Genomic DNA, 19476 nt, shown 5'->3' with positions numbered 1-19476 from the left:
AGGAAACAACCAACAAAACTAAAAGGCAACCAACGGAATGGGAAAAGATATTTGCAAATGACATATCGGACAAAGGGCTAGTATCCAAAATCTATAAAGAGCTCACCAAACTCCACACCCGAAAAACAAATAACCCAGTGAAGAAATGGGCAGAAAACATGAATAGACACTTCTCTAAAGAAGACATCCGGATGGCCAACAGGCACATGAAAAGATGTTCAACGTCGCTCCTTATCAGGGAAATACAAATCAAAACCACACTCAGATATCACCTCACGCCAGTCAGAGTGGCCAAAATGAACAAATCAGGAGACTATGGATGCTGGAGAGGATGTGGAGAAACGGGAACCCTCTTGCACTGTTAGTGGGAATGCAAACTGGTACAGCCACTCTGGAAAACAGTGTGGAGGTTCCTCAGAAAATTAAAAATAGACCTACCCTGTGACCCAGCAATAGCACTGCTAGGAATTTACCCAAGGGATACAGGAGTACCGATGCATAGGGGCACTTGTACCCCAATGTTTATAGCAGCACTCTCAACAATAGTCAAATTATGGAAAGAGCCTAAATGTCCATCAACTGATGAATGGATAAAGAAATTGTGGTTTATATACACAATGGAGTACTACGTGGCAATGAGAAAGAACAAAATATGACCCTTTGTAGCAACGTGGATGGAACTGGAGAGTGTGATGCTAAGTGAAATAAGCCATACAGAGAAAGACAGATACCATATGGTTTCACTCTTATGTGGATCCTGAGAAACTTAACAGAAACCCATGGGGGAGGGGAAGGAAAAAAAAAAGAAGAGGTTAGAGTGGAAGAGAGCCAAAGCATAAGAGACTCTTAAAAACTGAGAACAGGGGCGCCTGGGTGGCGCAGTCGGTTAAGCGTCCGACTTCAGCCAGGTCACGATCTCGCGGTCCGTGAGTTCGAGCCCCGCGTCAGGCTCTGGGCTGATGGCTCGGAGCCTGGAGCCTGTTTCCGATTCTGTGTCTCCCTCTCTCTCTGCCCCTCCCCCGTTCATGCTCTGTCTCTCTCTGTCCCAAAAATAAATAAAAAATGTTGAAAAAAAAAACAAAACAAAACTGAGAACAAACTGAGGGTTGATGGGGGGTGGGAGGGAGGGGAGGGTGGGTGATGGGTATTGAGGAGGGCACGTTTTGGGATGAGCACTGGGTATTGTATGGAAACCAATTTCACAATAAATTTCATATATTGAAAAAAAATATATATATATTTTTCTTTATTCTAAAGTAACACATTTACTTGGTATTTAAAAAAATGAATAATGAATAAAACAGAATTAATGAATTCTTAAAATTCATAATAAATGTATAAGACAGAAAATAAAAATCACCAGTAATCTCATTACTTGGAAATACCAACTGTTATCTATTTGATATATACCCTCCAGAAACTTTTAAATTGCAATGTATTTCAGCAGCTACATGCATTTATTTGTATGTGTGTGTACACATACACACAGATACATATATGTGTATATATTTTCTTCTGTAACAAAAATAAGATTTCAGTAAGGGCTTTTTTTTAATAAATATAAAATGCATCATTTTAATGGCTACATGATAGTTCATTTATAGATGCGCATTCATTTAATCAATTTCTTATCAATGAACACTTAATTTTCAGTTGTTCTCTATTACAAACATTTCATACATATTTTAGAAGTTACAAGAAACCTAAAGTATGTAAGGCTGGTCTTAGGTAGTTTTCTTTAAATATTTACTTCTCTAAGCTGGTATTAAGACAAAACAATTTTTGTAATTCAATCCTGTTCCAAAATGCTTTGATCACTAAAGTAGGCAATCATCAGTTAATTGTCTAAAATATCTTAAACGTATCTAACCTTAATAGATGACCTTCTAACCTGGCTACAGTCTGTCATATCAATTTTAACTGCCCAAGTTCCCTACAAAGTCTCCACTCTAATCAAATGGATTTATTCATCTGGAGGAGATTAGTGCTTGGCTATCCTGCTAGCCTAGCACTTGCTGCTTTTTCCAGGTGAAAAGGGTGGAAATCACTCTCTTTCTCTTCACTGATCAAATCTAATCCAGAATTATGAATCCAGCTCATATCCCACTTGGTCCATAAACCCTTCCTGACTTCTTAGCAGGAAAGGATTTTCCCTCTCATTAAAGTCCCTTGGCACATGACATTTGTAACACTTATGGCAATTAAATGTCTTGAAACAGTTTCTTCTCAAGTGTTATTTAAATCTTGCTTATTATTTCCTCATTGTCATTTTTAAACCATCTTTCTACAACTGTACCAAAGGGCTATTGAAGGAAGAGACCAGACATGCTATTTGCCCAGAACTATACCTTACATGTGGAAGGAGTTTGGTAAATATTTATTGATTTAATATGATTACTGTAAATAACAGATCTATATTAGTAAAGTTCTCATTCAGTTCAATTTCTATGCACAGATAAGAGCACATGAAGAAAGCAATTTCTTAAAGCTCTTTCATCAAGATATTAACATAAAATCTTTGTTACTGACTATATACTACACAGTTGGTATCTGAACTATGTAATCTGTAAGTCAATAATATCTCTAAGATTTTTCTTACATCTTTATAATACTTAAAATATCTACTTAAAATAGCTTATCTAATAAATATTGAGTTACTTACCTTGCAAAAACTTTTGTAGAAGCACAAAAATAACAAAGTAACATGAGCAAGCTTCATGCTGGAGGCTTTCAGGGTCTCTTCTCTACCCTGGATAGTCTTTTGAAATTTAATTTTTAACCTCTGAAAAAATATTTAAAAAGAGCAAGCCTCCTAAAGAGCTTTGTACTTTTGAACTCAGAGAATTTGGCTAAAATCCAAAGAGCTTTACCGTAACTGAAATCAAAAAAATTCTTCTCAGTAAACAGCTGAGGGAGGTGACCAATAGAAACTATGTTTCCTGTTGAGGAAACTGATTTCCCCACCTTGTTACTAGACAATGCCTCAATTCTGTTTTAGAGGGAAGACAGAAACTACATTGGAAGAAAATTTCTTATGTTTTTGGTAAAATAAAATTAGTGTTTTTCCTTAAGGTTGAAGACTAGGAGAGAAGTAAAAGTATATCACATTGAAAGCTATGATGAATACATTAAAAATCCTCAACAAAACAGTTCTGCCATGCACTAGTTATGCTATGATCAAATTATATTCTCTGAGCATAGAAAACTTTTAAAAACAAGTATTCTTGCCCCAGTACCAATTATAGTGCAGGATTCATTTCTATTTGTGAAATAAACGTTAGGGTTCTCCTGAACCAGACATGAGACAGAGGTTGAGGTACAAAGATGCTTATTAGTAATTAGCTCCTGTGAAAGGAAGAGAGGAGAAACAGGAGTGAGCAGAGAGAAAAGTCGGACTGCAATGCAGGTTCAACAAAGCCTTGGTCAACTCATGGAGAGCTCTGGAGTGATTGTGGCACTGTCTCTGGGTCAGGTGGAAATGGCTAGACCATTAAACCCTGCCTTCCTTAGTCATCTGGTGTGGGCTGTCCAGGAAAGCCATCCCCTTAGGTGAGGCAGTTCTCTGTGAGGCAGACCCTGAAGGATCTGACATTTAGTTGTCATCAGAAGTGTCTGCTGATCACACTCTTCGCAGCTAGGCAGCAAAACCTATGAAGTGGTATCTAGAAAACTCATCTCCCTGTCTTTCAGAGTCCACCATTTTGCACCCTTAGTTACCATATATGCTCCAAGAGTAGCTTCTTCAAAATCATAGTAGGCCTTTCATCCTGAAGGAAAATTTAGAAGAGGGAGGTGGTCAGAAAAGCTACAGCCTGGCCCTGATCTTGAGGCTGCAGTTGATGATACTTCACCTTCTGTCTCTTTCCTATCCTTTCTAGATTCCCTTCACTCTGAGCTTCTACCTCTGCCAGCCTCCGTTGTTTACCTAATGTCATGACTCACAAACTTCCTGGAGTGCTCTGGGCCCCTGGTTGCCATCTCCTTCTCAGACCATAGTTGCTGTTTCTATCCTTTTACTGTCATAAGAGGCACCCAAGTAGCTCATGTGGTTCCATACATATTCCTCCCTTCCCTCATTGTATACCAGACAGTTACCTCTGCCAACATAGTGACTTCTTGTGTCTTGTCCCTAGACACAAGAAGCCCAATGTGCACCAGAAAGAAGACTTAGCTAGTAATTCATTGGATTCTTGCTGTGCCTCTTGGCAAAAGTATGCTTCCTTTGGGGAACAAGACCCCTAACCCTACAGAGTCTACACCTGTGGAGACAGGAAGCACAAAGCCCCCAGTTGGTTATTGGGAGTGACAGTAAGTGTGGTCATTTCTTCTTCCATTCCTTGGCTCCCAGACCACTATCTTCTATTGGGGATACAATGCTAGATGAAGGTCTTTGATTCAATGCATATACTACTTCCTGGAGGATGGCATCCAGTTCTAGGAGTATTGCCTTTAAATATCACCTCAATCCTGCATTCAGCAGGCTGCTCCAATGCTCCATAAGGCTGCCAGCTTCCAAGCAGTGCAGTAGATGATGTGGCCAGTGAATTGCATGGTCACTGACCCACTCTCACATTTCCTTTGCTGTCAGGTGGGTCCCGTCGTCTGACAGGATGTTACATGGAATCCTTTGTTGGAAGATTAAATACTCTGAAATTCTTTGGATTATCTCAGCTGAGGCCCTGTAGGCAGGAAAGGCACATCCTCAACCTGGAATATATGTCTATTCCTGTGACAATGTACCACTGGCCCTTTATTTTTTTATTTTTTTTTTTTTCAACGTTTTTTATTTATTTTTGGGACAGAGAGAGACATAGCATGAACGGGGGAGGGGCAGAGAGAGAGGGAGACACAGAACCGGAAACAGGCTCCAGGCTCCGAGCCATCAGCCCAGAGCCTGACGCGGGGCTCGAACTCACGGACCGCGAGATCGTGACCTGGCTGAAGTCGGACGCTTAACCGACTGCGCCACCCAGGCGCCCCTGTACCACTGGCCCTTTAAAGATTGAAGGGACCAACTGAGTCAGTTTACCACCAAGTGGCTAGTTGGAATCCTTGATGAACTGTGCCATCTTGTGGACTCAGCATTGGTCTCTGTTGCTGTCAGATTGGACATTTGTTGATGGGAGCAGCTAAATAAATCTTAGTGGGCCCGTGATATTTGGCCTCATCGCTAGCCTCCATCTCTGTTACAATGGCCACTTTATTCTTGTGCCCATTGTGCTAGCACTGGGGTGGCTGATGACTGAGACTGGCTGATACCAATTGGTTGAGCCATTTTGTTGGTTATTAAGTACCTTTTCTCTGGCAGATGTTCTCTAGTGGGTATTAACATATGATACAAAGATTTCTATACTTCACCCCATTTCTACATCCACATATCTCCACACCAGATTTTCTTGTTCTTAATCTTTGAATATTTTTTATTCTAGGAAAAAAGATGGCCAGGCAATCACTATTACCTGTGATTCCACATACAGTCTAGCTTTGGACCACTTATTTTGTCACACAAAGTGGGTGACCAGGTATATCACCTGAAGCTCTGCCCATTGTTGAGGACACTCCCTTACCACTGTCTTTCAAAGCCAGTCCTAAGTATGGCTGTCATGTGGCTGCTGTCTATTTTCAGCTTGTGCCTACATACTGAGCCAACCCATCTGTAAACCAAACACAAGTTTTTCCCTCCTCCTGGTCATACTGGAATCCATATAGAGCCATAGGTATGAGCTGAGGGAGGTGCTTGGGTGCAACAGTTTGCATTAGGCAGGGAGGGAAATCCAAGTTACCAGTTCATGCAGTTTGCTTGTGCCCTTGGTCCTATTTGCATTTGGTTCTGGATGTGACACTTCCATTTTATAATACATTTTTGCTAGGTCTGTTCAAACTTACACTTTGTGGGTCTGTTAGAACCCAGCTCATAATGGGCATTCTGGTCATGTGATGACATAGTGTCCAATGTTCAGTAATTCCACATTTACCAGGGTCCAGTAGTACACAAATTGTTTCTCAAAAAGAGTGTAATTCTCTGCTGCAGATGGCATGGCCTTGCTCCAGAACACCAGGGTCCTCTATTATAATTCTCTCACTGGTTCTTCCTCAAACATTACACAATGTTTTCCCGCACCATTGACAGTTCCAACACCATAAGGCTTGCCAGATCACTGCAGAAATCTTTCCTGCTCTGGCAGCCTGAGCAGTATTCCTGTGTTTTGTGCTGCCTTCTTTGTGAAGGGCAGTTCAAGATGAAATCATTTGTCTTTTACTTTAGAGAAGATATCCTGGCAAGTTCCTAAGCACAGGCCTTGTCTCCCACCCTCTGGAGCGTATGTGTCTTATCAAGGCATTCAGCATGGTCACCACCTCTTGCTTACCTGATCTGACCAAGGTAATGCCATCAATGTAGTGGAACAATGTGATGTTTTAAAGGAAGTCCAAATGATCCAGATATCTTCAGACTTTATTATGACAGAAGATGGGAGATAAGACCTATGGAAAAATTATAAATGTAGATTGTTGCTCATCCCATGTGAACACAAACTGCTTCTGTCTTTTCTGTTTAAAATATTTACAGTGGTTTAAGTTTTCTTGACCAAATTCTTATTGATACACTTTAAAATAGTGCTAAAACTAGAATCAAGGTTGTTATCTCAAAAAGAAATTCAATTGGAACAAATAATAAACCTTAGGTACAGGGTGGAATTTCTAAGTTTATGAAGAAAAAAGAAAAAAACAAAAAAAGAAAAATATCAAAATTATATTAAAATTTTTTACAACAAAAGCACTGAAAAATGTGAACTAAGCATACAACTCAGGATAGCATTAAAAAAAAAAACAATAAAATGAATCAAAAGTGAGAGAAAGGAAATAATAAAGACAAACAATAGTAAATAAGCCAAGCAAAAAATTAGCAAATTTGATATCTAAAGCAGTGAATCATTTTGAGAAATTAAAAAAAGAGAGGCTAAAACAATTTTTATTTTATTTTTTTAGTGTTTGTTTTTGAGAGAGGGAGAGAGAGCACATAAGCAGGGGAGAAGCAGAGATAGGGGGACAGAGGAAAGATCCTCTGTGCTGACAGCAGAGAGCCTGATGTGGGTGATGTGGCCTTGATCTCAGGAACCGTGAGAATGACCTGAGCTGAAGTCTGATGCTTAACCAACTGAGCCACCCAGGTGCCAGAGACTAAAACAATTTTAAGAGAAAAGCTATTGAAGTGGAAAATTTTAGGGGGCTAACAATGTTATGCCCAGAATTCGTGATCCCCAAAGACCACCAGGGAGCCGAGTCTGATGCAAAAGCAAAAGAGCCTTTATTCGAGCTAGCTCGAGCTCAATCCCCTACCTGCACCGATGCAGCGGTGAGATACCAGGGAGAGCGAGTGAGTTTCAAAAGGACAAAGGTTTTATTGGGGCCTAGGGGCAGTAGGTGAGGTAATGGCTATGGCCTCAGCCGATTGGCTGGGGAAGGGTCCGAGTCCTGTTAGGCAGGTGAGGGGGCAGTTACTCAAGGGGAGGAGGCGCGGTCAAGGTGAAGGACACAGAACAAGATGGAGTCGGCTGGCGTAGACCTGCCCTTTCATTCCCCCCTTGTCATGTAGCTTAGGGACCCAATCATGGGACTGGCTGCATTTATGGTGACAAGGGGAACAGAGTTTGGAGGTTTACGCAAAGTTCTGGGAAGCAAGTGTCCCTGGGGTGGCTCTGGAAGGTCTGATTAAGTATTGTCCCCGAGCTGGTGTCTATGATCTGCCAGGTGATGTTTTGGGGGGCATGGGGACTCCCGGCAGCATGAGCAATGACAAGCAGAGTTAACAGAGTTACCAATATTAGGTGGGTCGAATGCGCTGTAGCTTGAGCTTGAGCGGGTTGTGTTGGTCCCGACTGACGGCCCATCACGTGACCAAGTCCTTCCGGATCGAGGAGGGGTCTGCTGGCCGAACGTGGGTGTGATGGACCCAGGTCGCAATGCCGTCTACTTTGAGAGCGGTGGGGTTTGTCAGCACCACGATGTAGGGTCCCTTTCAGCGCGGCTCGAGAGTCTCTCGGTAGTGCCTCTTGACATAGACCCAGTCTCCCGGCCTGTACTGATGAGGTGTTGGGGTCAGGCCAGCCTCGTAGATGGCACAGAGGCGCGGCCAAATGTCCTCGTGCGCCCTCTGGAGCCCTCTCAAGGAAAGAAAAAGTTCTTGATCTTTAAACTCAGCAATAAGTTCAGTTCGAAGGCTGGGAATAACAGGGGGTGGCCTGCCAAACATGATCTCGTAGGGAGTAAAACCCAGAGTGTAAGGAGTGTTTCTAACCCGGTAAAGGGCGTACGGTAGGAGAGTCACCCAGTCCCCGCCAGTCTCCGTGGTTAATTTGGTAAGGGTCTCTTTTAGGGTTCTATTCATTTTTTCTACCTGTCCTGAGCTCTGGGGCCTATAAGCACAATGTAATTTCCAGTTTGCCCCCACCGCTTTGGCTACTGCCTGTGTTACCTGCGAGATAAAAGCTGGTCCATTGTCTGATCCTACCATGGCAGGAAAACCATACCTGGGTAAGATGTCTTCTAGTAGCTTCTTAGCCACCATCTGAGCCGTTTCATGCTTGGTTGGGTATGCCTCCACTCAGCCAGAGAAGGTGTCTGTAAATACTTTCCTGGTTTGACTTCAGTGAAGTCGATTTCCCATTGGGCTCCCGGTCTGATGCCTCTGAGCCTGGTTCCTTTCTTATTTGATGTGGCTCTCGCGTTGGTGAGTTGGCAGGTCTTGCAGGCAGATACAACTTGCTCTATTTTGGTGTCCTATTGGTGAATCTTGATTCCGGCATGTTGGATTAAGTCTTTTAATTTTCAGGCCCCCATGTGAGTAGACCGATGCATGTGCTCTAATACTGAGGCTCCGAGCCGGTCTGGCAGCATGAGCTCCTTGTTAGGTATATACCACCATCCCTTTATCTCCTGGGCCATGGGGAGTTTCTTGATCCACTGTAACTCCTCCTGGGAGTATTTGGGCTGGTCTGGTAAAACTGGGTCTCCCAGGTCCGGTAGTTGTATGGTCATGGTGGGGACTGAAGTAAGGGCTACTGCCTTGGCTGCCTGGTCAGCCTTTCGATTACCTCTAGCTACTGGGTTATCAGCTTTTTGGTGCCCTTAGCAGTGGATAATGGCTAGCTTGGCAGGAAGCCATAGGCCGTAAGCAGGTTAAGTATCTCCTGCTTATTTTTTATAGTCCGTCCTTCTGCTGTCAGTAACCCCCTCTCCTGATAAATTGCCTCATGAATATGAGCTGTGGCAAATGCATAACAGCTGTCTGTGTAGATGTTAAGCCGTTTTCCAGCTCCCAGCATCAGCGCCTTGGTGAGGGCTATGAGCTCTGCTCGCTGGGCTGACGTTCCGGAGGGTAGAGCCTCTGCCCATACGGTGTCCGTTTTGGTGACCACCGTTGCACCCGCATACCTGTGTCCGTCTCACACAAAGCTGCTGCCATCAGTGAACCAAGTAGCCTCGGCATCAGGGAGGGGCCGGTCGGTCAGGTCCATCTGGAATCCATGTACTTGTTCCAGGATTCCCGCACAGTCATGTAGTGGAGCACCTAGGTCAGGGTCGGGCAGCAGGGTTGCAGGATTGAGGGCTGCACTGGGGTGGAACCGCATTCATGGAGGGTTGAGTAGGAGGCTCTGGTAATGAGTCACACGTGTGTTGCTCATCCATCTATCAGGAGGCTGTTTCAGGACCCCTTCAATGGCGTGTGGGGTTGTGATCCAGATCTCCTGTCCTAGGGTCAGTTTGTCTGCGTCCTTAACTAGGAGTGCTGTTGCCGCAATAATTCTTCGGCATGGCGGCCAGCCAGCAGCCACTGGGTCTAGTTTCTTGGACAGGTAAGCCACTGGGCGGTTCCAGGGGCCTAAGGTTTGAGTTAGAACCCCTTTTGCTATTTCCTTATGTTCATCTACAAAGAGGTGGAAGGGCTTCGTAATGTCTGGTAGGCCCAGGGCTGGGGCACTTAGGAGGGCCTTTTTTAACTGATTAAAGGCAGTTTCTTCTTTTTCAGTCCATTTAAATGTTTTCCCCTCTTTGGTAGCTTCATATAGGGGCCTGGCGATCTCAGCAAAACCTGGAACCCAGAGGCAGCAGTAGCCGGCTGATCCTAGGAATTCCCTCACTTCTCTTCGGGAGGTGGGAGTAGGGATCTTTAAGACAGTTTCTTTTCTGGCATCTGATAACCGCCGCTGTCCGCCCTCCAGGATATATCCCAGGTAACTTACCCTCTCCCTGCATATCTGAGCCTTCTTCACGGATGCCCGGTACCCTAAGGCCCCCAGGGTAGCCAGCAGGTCCTGGGTCCCTCGCTCACAGTCTTTGGCCGTGTTGGCAGCAATCAGGATGTCATCTACGTACTGTAGAAGGGTGAGGCCAGGGTGCTCCTTTCTGTACTCACCCAGGTCCTCGTGTAGTGCCTCGCCGAAGATGGTGAGTGAATTTTTGAATCCCTGACATAGTCGTGTCCAGGTGAGTTGCCCACTGTAGCCCTCCTCCGGATCATGCCACTCGAAGGCGAACAAGGGTTGGCTCTGGGGTGCCAGCGGCAGACTGAAGAAGGCGTCCTTTATATCTAGTACAGTATACCAGACCCTGGAGGGCGCCAAGGAGCTCAAGAGAGTATATGGGTTGGGAACAGCTGGGTGTATGTCCGTGACCCTCTTATTTACTTCCCGGAGGTCTTGTACCGGTCGGTAGTCATTTGTGTGAGGCTTTTGACCGGCAGTAGGGGGATGTTCCAGGCAGACTGGCAAGGAACTAGTACCCCTAGGCTTCGTAGTCTCCGGATGTGTGGCTGGATCCCCTTCCAGGCCTCCTGAGACATGGAGTATTGTTTGATCCTTACCGGACTCTCTCCTGGCTTGAGCTCTACCAGGACTGGGGTCCTATGAGCGGCTAGTCCCATTTCCCCTGTCTCTGCCCAAACAGAGGGGAATTCTTGTAGCCATCTGTCTATATTATCCTCTCTTGGGAGCGCCTCCTGGTGGAGAAGGTATTCATCCTCCAGTTTCGTGGCCAGGACCTGGATGGGGTGGCCCTTGCCATCGGTGACCTGAGGCCCCCCTTGTCTGAAAGTTATCTGAGCTCCAATCTTGGTCAGTAAGTCCCGTCCTAGCAGCGGGTAGGGGCATTCTGGTATTACCATAAAGGAGTGGGATACCCGGCCCGTTCCCAAATCTACTGTTCTTTGGGTAGTCCATGAATACTGGCTCATACCAGTTGCCCCTTGTACCCAGGACTTCTTGCTGGCTAGTTTTCCTTGTGGGGTGTGGAGGACCGAATGTTGTGCTCCGGTGTCGACAAGGAAGTCAACAGGGGTCCCCTCCACTTTAAGAGTTACCCTGGGTTCGGGGAGACGGTCCAAACCCCGACTCCCCTAATTACTTACTTCATCTAGCTCTAGGACTTTTACTCGATCAGTCTTGCTTCCCTTCCCGCCGGCCCTTTTTGGACAATCTTGGGCCCAATGCCCTATCTCCTTGCAGTATGCGCACTGATCCTTCTGCAGCCTCTGCTTCCCCCCTTTGGTGGTTCCTTTACCTTTTCTTGCGTCGTCTGCCAGCTGCTGGAGACGGCGGTCTCGTTCCTCGGGGGAGTCAGCAGTGGTAGCTAGTAGTATTCTGGCCAGGTCTCGAGTCTGCTTACTGCTGGCAGCCGCCATGGCACGAGCCTGCTTGTCCTCAGGAGGCTCCCAGTTATTATATACCTCTTTGGCTACCACCAGTAAGTCCTGCAGACTTTTTTCTCCTAGTCTATCTATTTTCTGTAATTTTCTCCTAATGTCTATGGCTGATTGGTTTACAAAGGCCATGATAACAGCTGCCTTGCTTTCCGGAGCCTCTGGATCCATGGGGGTATAGGTATGGATTGCCTCCATGATCCGTTCTAAAAAGGCAGCTGGAGATTCATCTTTTCCCTGTTGTACATTTCCTACCTTGGCCAAATTGGTTAGCTTTCTAGCAGCCATTCGGAGACCCCCCATTAGAGTCTGGCGGTAGACCTGGAGCCTCTCCTTACCTTCTGCCGTGTTGAAATCCCACTGGGGCCGAGTTAAGGGGAAGGAGGCATCTATCTGAGCCTGGATGGTGGTGGGATTCCTGTCTGCGCCCGGAACTAGTTTCCGGGCCTCATTGAGGATTCTTTCTCTTTCTTCAGTCATGAACAGGACCTGCAAAAGCTGCTGGCAATCGTCCCACGTGGGCTGATGGGAAAAAGAACAGAGTCTAATAAATCAATAAGCACTGCCGGTTTCTCAGAAAACTTAGGATTCTGAGCTTTCCAATTGTAGAGGTCACTAGTGGTGAAAGGCCAATAGTGACGGGGCTGATTCCCCTCCGCATCTGGGGGTTCGGTGGCTCGGTGGCTCGCAGGGGCAGAATAGTGGAGTCGGCGGCGGAGGCTGATTGCTCCTTCTGAGCCCTTTGTCTGGTAAAGGGTGGGCTTCCCACTGGAGCATTTCCGCCTCCCGCTCTCGGAACAGCGTCTGCCTCCCCTGGAGGGGGAGGATGGTGTTCTTCCGGCATCCCAGAGGGGTTATACGGGGGAGGAAAAATTAATTCTTCTTCAGTACCCCCCTGTAGGACAGGGTAGAGGGGTGCTGAAGGCTGGGTAAGACTTTTCTTCTTCTTTGTCCCCTGCAAAGCAAGAACGGGTTTTGGCTCCGGAGGGATCGGGGCTAGGAAGGGCTTAAGCCAAGAGGGTGGGTCTTCTACCAGGTCCTGCCAAGTGATAATGTAAGGGAGCTGATCAAGATGGCCCGTCTTAGGCCGAGACATGATACTCCTGACTCGGTGGATGGTAGGGAGGTCGAAGGTCCCCTCTGGTGGCCATCCGACAAGTTGGCCACTCGCTAGAACAAAAAAACTGCCACCGACCCTTTCAGACTTCCACACTGAGGTTGTTAGCTCTTCCCCTCACATCCTTAAAGTGATCAATCATAATACTTAGAGGAGTAGTCTGAGTCTGTCCCATAATGTCCGTCCAGTAAGTCCACAAAACAAAACAGAGAAACACAAAAACAGACAAACAGAGGGCCCCTAGAAAGTCTTCCAACTCCATGGAAGCAAAACTGAAAGCTAGCTTAGACATTTGAGGGGATTCCACGTCCCTCCAAAACCGATGAGGGGATTCAACGTCCCTCCAAAGACGACGGCCTCACGCCGACCAGCGGGAGCAACCCGCCTCATCTCAGACCTTTGAGGGGTCTCCCTCCCTCCAGAAGGGAGAATAGGAATGTCTTCCGAAACTCCCGGCCCGTGGTCCTCCAGTGCGTCCACTTAGACCGCGTCGGGCACTACCAGAATTAAATGAGCTCACACAGAAAAGACAGAACAAACAGACAGACACTAACCGTGGCCAGTCAGGCTCTCTGGGTCGGGGGTCCCTCGGGGGTCTTGGGGACCCCAGGCCGAGCCCCCAAATGTTATGCCCAGAATTCGTGATCCCCAAAGACCACCAGGGAGCCGAGTCCGATGCAAAAGCAAAAGAGCCTTTATTCGAGCTAGCTCGAGCTCAATCCCCTACCTGCACTGACGCAGGGGTGAGATTCCAGGGAGAGAGCGCGAGTTTCAAAAGGACAAAGGTTTTATTGGGGCCTAGGGGCAGTTGGTGAGGTAATGGCTATGGCCTCAGCCGATTGGCTGGGGAAGGGTCCGAGTCCTGTTAGGCAGGTGAGGGGGCAGTTACTCAAGGGGAGGAGGCGCGGTCAAGGTGAAGGACACAGAACAAGATGGAGTCGGCAGGCGTAGGCCCGCCCTTTCAACAACATCCATTTGTATTCATAATAGGTTCCCAATTTTCTTTGTGGAATTATCTTTCTTCTATTATGGGTTGTTTTGGTGGGAGAGTAATTCTAGTCACCTGCTTTCCAAAATGGAAGTTAAGAAATCCATTCCCTTTTACAGACCAGGTATTGATCAAAGAATCTTTCTCCCTGGTGTTTGGATCCTGAGTTAAATGACAGGAGAACATAAGAACCAATTGGGAATTCTTTACTAAAGCAGCAACAACAGCAGCAGCCTTGTACCCGTCAGACGTTTTAGCTGTTAGTTGTAAGACAAGTTTCCTGTGGTTTCTTTTGGCCTTCCTGAGTATCCTTACTTGCTAAGCCTAGTTTGTAGCCTCCTATCAATAGTGTGAATATCCTATTATCTTCCAAATGAATTTTCTTTTACTATAGTTAACCAGAGTTGGTCTGGAGGCTTGTCACTTAGAACCTTAAGTGATAAAGGCATGTGCAACTTATCAAATAATCTGAAGATTTGGATAAAACTTTCAAGGAAAGAAAATTCAAATAAATTAATAGCCAAGAAGAAATAGAAAAGTTAAAGATTTTAAGACACTAAATGTCTTAAGACAAAGACACTAAGTTTTACTAACTTTCTTAGGAAAGATTATTCCTCTGTTATTTAAACTTTTCCACAACACAGAAAAAGATGGAAAGTTCTCCAAATTATTAGCAATGGTTTGCCCTCTGAGCCTTTGTCTGCCTTCAGGCCTCTCGGCCGCGACACCTCACCTCTTCTTAGAGGTGAGGATGTACCAGCTGTCAAAAGGCAAAACAAAACAAAACAAAACCAACAACAACAAAAAAAACAAAACAAAAAGCCTCCTTAAACTTTAAATTTCCTTGGGGCGCCTGGGTGGCTCAGTTGGTTAAGCGTCCGACTTCGGCTCAGGTCACGATCTCGCGGTATGTGAGTTCGAGCCCCGCGTTGGGCTCTGTGCTGACTGCTCAGAGCCTGAAGCCTGTTTCAGATTCTGTGCCTCCCTCTCTCTCTGACACTCCCCTGTTCATGCTCTATCTCTCTCTGTCTCAAAAATAAATAAACGTTAAAAAAAAAAAACTTTAAATTTCCTCACTGGTTCCACAGGAAGAAATTAACAATGGTAAACTTTTAAGAAAACACAGATAAAATATTATTAAGATAGGCATGTCTTTTAAATTATAAAACTTTATTCTACTAAGGTTGAGATGAATGGAATTTTAAAAGTATACTGGTATAAGGTTAAAATTCCACTTTTCTCTCTGTTCAAAAAACCAAGTTTCTTGTACTGTTCTGCTCTTGATAAGACAATGTAAACAAAGGCTGTTTTTTGTTTTTTTTTTTCTCCTTGCCAAAAAACCAAAGCTTTAGGTTTCATCTTTATCAGGTCTTTGATTGCTTAGGTAAAACTTCTCAATGTTAAAGGAACTAGGTTTTGCTAACAACTATATAATGCTATACATTTGCCTTTAGGGTCTTTTATTGCCACGTTGGTTAAATAAATAAAATGTTAAGATTTATAATGATTTGTAATCCTATTTAGGATATGCTTTATAATAACTTCCTAAGGTTATCACAAACTTCCCAGAATTTAAATGGTAAGTAAAACATTTAATATTTAAACTAATTTAAATTTGTTAGCTCTGTCTTGAAAGTTATCAACATTAAATATAAAACTTTATTCTACGAAGATGTACTAGGTCGAATAAATCACTGGGTTGAATAAACTCACATTATCTCTGTTCCAATCTGTTAACAAAAGGATGACTTAAAGTAATGGTTAACTTTGTTTGCCTCATAGTTTTTCATGGGTAATTGTTAAGATAGCTTTCAATGTCTTTAGTAACCTAAAACGTTAAAGTTTTGCTTGCATGATAAATTAATATTAAATTCATTGGATAGCTAATGAGATAAAAAGCTAAAGCACTAATTACTAGATGTAGGTCTGTGCTTTTGACTTGTTGCAAAAAACTAAGGATATTTGAACTGTTATAAAACATGCCTTGTGCTTAATGGATTCATAAGTTTGCCCTTCAAGAAAATTCTGATAAAACATAGAGTTCACAATTGGTAACTACTTAGTTTTCACTGGAGACTAAGGTTTCTAAGAGTTAAAATTTTGCTACATGAAGTTAAAACTGCTAAAAATAAGAAAAGCAACTCTATATGTAGAAAAGTAGGAGATATAAAAGAAAGATATAAGAAATGGAAATATATTTTTATTAAAAGTTAAAAAAAAAAAAAGAAAGTAATTTTGTCCTAAATGAGAGCTGGTTATTTGGAGAGAAATGGCTTGGGACAAAATCTAAATGCAAAAAAAAGTGATAGAAAGTTCATGAAGAAAAATCTTTAAAAAGAAATTTTATGTGTAGTCAACCCAAACTAAAGTTAAAATAAACGGATTTTAAAAGTATACAAGGTTAAGATTAAAATTCCTCCTCCTTTAATCCAAAGTCTGGGGAAATGATGGCAAAACCCTTGGTGCCGGCCTCCAAATCCTCCACATTTGTGTTGTTCCTGTTTAGCAGAGGAATGGATGCCTATGTCATATGAAAGATGGAGAATATGTAAAGGGCTTTTACTAAGATACATGGGAGCCATTTTACTAAACTTAGCCCTTTGCATGTCTCAAATGGATATCCACATGGCTAAAACATTATTTATATAAACATTACTGAAAAAGACAGGGGAACAGACCTTAACTTGAGCCCTTTAGCCCCCTTCCTCAAATGCCAATGATCAATATGTAAGTTACCACTGAACAAAAATAAAATTAATGCATCCTATGATAACCACAGAAAAAATACATTTTTATTAATGATAATAAATAAGTAAACAAATAAATATAATTTTACCATAAAGGGTAAAACAACAAAACAACACACCGTTTTAAGTTGTCTTACTTAAGCCTTGGTTGGAATTATCCATTCCTTATAATCCACAAGGCCAAACAGTTATAAAATGAGCATATATTACGCTCAAAAACCTATTAAAAAACAAAAAGGGGGAGATACCCCTGGCTGTCTGCATTACAACCTCAGCTCCTTCTTGATCATGCTATGATTACTCTTAACTTTTTAAATCTTAACCCTCAAAGACTAACTGCAGTTGAGTGACATTCTTCAAAATAAGATAAACCCTCTCACCCTATGGTGCTATGCAAAACACCTGAAGGGGGGCCCACACGGACTGGGCCCATGAAACTTCTCACCTGGGGTCGAGGACATGCTTGTGTTCTTTCAGATTCCAGACTTCTGTGGGTTCCCTCACTTTTGGTAAAGCCTTACCATGGCATCATGGAGACCCCCAGAATATCTTCCAGTAAGCCAAAACATCCAGAAAATGACTGAGTAAACGGCCACTGGCCCCCTTCTTCAAGATGGAACAAGCCTCTTGATGGACTCATCCTGAAGCCACTCTACAAATGCCAAGTCCTTGCCCCTAACATAACATGGGGAAGCCTTGAATGCCTGTCTAACCAGGCCAGCATTCTCTTACAACAGAATGATATTGCATATACCCTTAATTTGCATCTGATGGCCATGATTTCTGCCATTAACAAAAATTCAATATGTGTAAGCCTGATTATACTCCTTGCCCTCATTTGTCCAGGCCAAGCTCAATGTCCATATTGGGCTCATCTCCTTAAAACACCTATGTTTGATAGCATAACACTCCTAGCCTGGGATATTCCTATTAGCAATGATGATAGAGTTCATGGAAGGAGCCAGTCTTAACCTACCCTTCCAAACTGAACAAGAGCAACAAAGGTAATCCCTGAATACTCTGTAAGCGCAGATGGGCCACCTATATGCTTTGGAACAGGCGACCACTGTGTTACATTTCATTCACAGGCATGGATAGCAAAAAAAATTGTACTTACTACAGGGAGTCTCCATGAGAAGTCAAAAAATTACATACAATCACCCTCCTAAATTGCCTCAATGTCAATTAAAAAAAAACATAAATCCTGAGGAATGGGTTAATTGGGAGCTCTGTAGAGGAGAGGCTGGTAGAGTTCTTCTAAATACTTCCAAAGGAGGCCCATTGATTGGGCCTCGGTAGGCTCTGCTCAGACCAAATACTCCAAAAAAGAGCTCTAATGGCATCGATATCAAGATGACATTGTTTCAGATATAACATCTGAACCCACTGTATGGCGTGAAGGAGGGATGACTCTCCCCCAGTCCACATTAACCTGATGGGCCAGTTCATTCAGAACTTTGGAAAACTGGTACTGGATTATGAGGCATGGCTGCTTGGAAAGGCTACTTAATGAATGTTTCAAATAAATTCTCCACCTCTTTTAGATTAAATGAGACTCATAAAATTCAAGCATGTGTCAGACTTCCTTTTCTGTTTATGTTTCTGTTTATGTTGGGTATGCCTCATTGGGACCCTGATAACCATCTTCTTACTTGCCACAATTGCTCCTTTTATACTTGTCTTAATTCTACTATGTCTTTTAACCAGGAAAAACAAAGCTTATACATCCTTAAGGCACAACGTGGGGTTTGGATGCCTGTAATCATGGATCGGTTTTGGCAACACTCCCCTGAAATGTTTCTCTTAGATAAAATACTGAAACGTGTCTTACATCGCACCCAATGGTTTGTAGCTTTACTGGTAACTGCTCTACTTGGGATTATAGCTATTACAGCTACAGCAGCCACAGCCAGTTTTGCACTACACCAGACTATACAAACTACCCACTTTGTACAAAACTGGCATCAAGAGTCAGAAAGGCTGTGGAACAGCCAATGGCTGACTGATTAACCGAATAGAGAGCCAATTATCTGACTTGCAACATGCTGTTCTTTTTCTAGGAGATCAATTGATTAGTTTACAATAACAGGTAAGGCTTCAATGTGATTGGTAGATAACCACTTTTTGTATCACTCCCCATGTATATAATCAATCCAAGATATCATGGGACCTGTAGCATCGACACCTTCTTAATCAAGGTAATACCTCCGCTGATCTAGCCCAATTGCAAAAGGACATTTATGAAATGTTCAAAAATAAACTTGAGATGCTTTCTGGTGCTCCTTCTCTATCTGAGATAACTAATCGAATCTCAGAATTGAATCCAATGAATTATATAAAACCGTTAAGCTTTTCTGCAATCAGTATTTTATATTAATCTTTGTCTTATTACTTGGCATATACCTAGTCTAGAGAAGAGGACAATGACAAGCCATGAATATGCCTCACAAGCTTCTGTCTTTGCCCTCCAGCTTTGCCAAATGAAAGAAAAAGGGGGAGATGTGGGAGATGCAGGAGAGAACTATCAAAGGAAAAGACTTCAAAAGGAAAAGGCTTGAGAAGGTGCAAGGCCTTAGGACATGTTTACACAGCTGAAAGCAGCTGCACGGGGAGGAACAAGGACCACCTAGAGCTATTAACACTGTCCAGGGCCAGATCCTCCTTCACACCTGACCCTTCCTAGTATCATAAAAAACAATCATCCTGAAATTCAACCTTGAAAAGCAAAATCATTAAGTTGATTACTATACTTGCTTAGATGACTTTATGCATGTAGCCTTTAGCAATTATCCTAATAAAAAGAGGCTTCATTCTGGAGTGGGGCCTCATTCCGACTTGAGTATGAGGACCTTCACTTAACTGCATTTTGTTTGTGGACTCATCTTTTGCGACTCTGGCCATACTCCCTGCAACAGATCAACCTCATTTA

At 43.6% G+C, this 19476-nt stretch overlaps 1 protein-coding gene across 5 annotated transcripts in view; it reads right to left on the bottom strand.

Moving 5' to 3' along the window:
- CFI (complement factor I) overlaps positions 1 to 19476 on the bottom strand; it is an 87199-nt gene that overhangs the window by 53387 nt on the left and 14336 nt on the right. For 2 of the 5 annotated variants that reach the window (XM_058721666.1, XM_058721668.1), the window contains exon 1: positions 2663 to 2814. In XM_058721666.1, coding sequence (XP_058577649.1) covers positions 2663 to 2719 — 57 coding nt within the window. In that variant the 5' untranslated portion in view covers positions 2720 to 2814. Of the gene's footprint in view, positions 1 to 2662; positions 2816 to 6368; positions 6484 to 19476 lie in introns of those variants that run through there. The other 3 variants (XM_058721667.1, XM_058721665.1, XM_058721669.1) reach the window with 3 other exon arrangements.

The sequence above is a fragment of the Neofelis nebulosa genome, chromosome 3 (genome assembly GCF_028018385.1).
Source record: "Neofelis nebulosa isolate mNeoNeb1 chromosome 3, mNeoNeb1.pri, whole genome shotgun sequence".
Lineage (NCBI taxonomy): Eukaryota > Metazoa > Chordata > Mammalia > Carnivora > Felidae > Neofelis > Neofelis nebulosa.
This window is presented reverse-complemented; position numbering and strand designations above follow the sequence as displayed.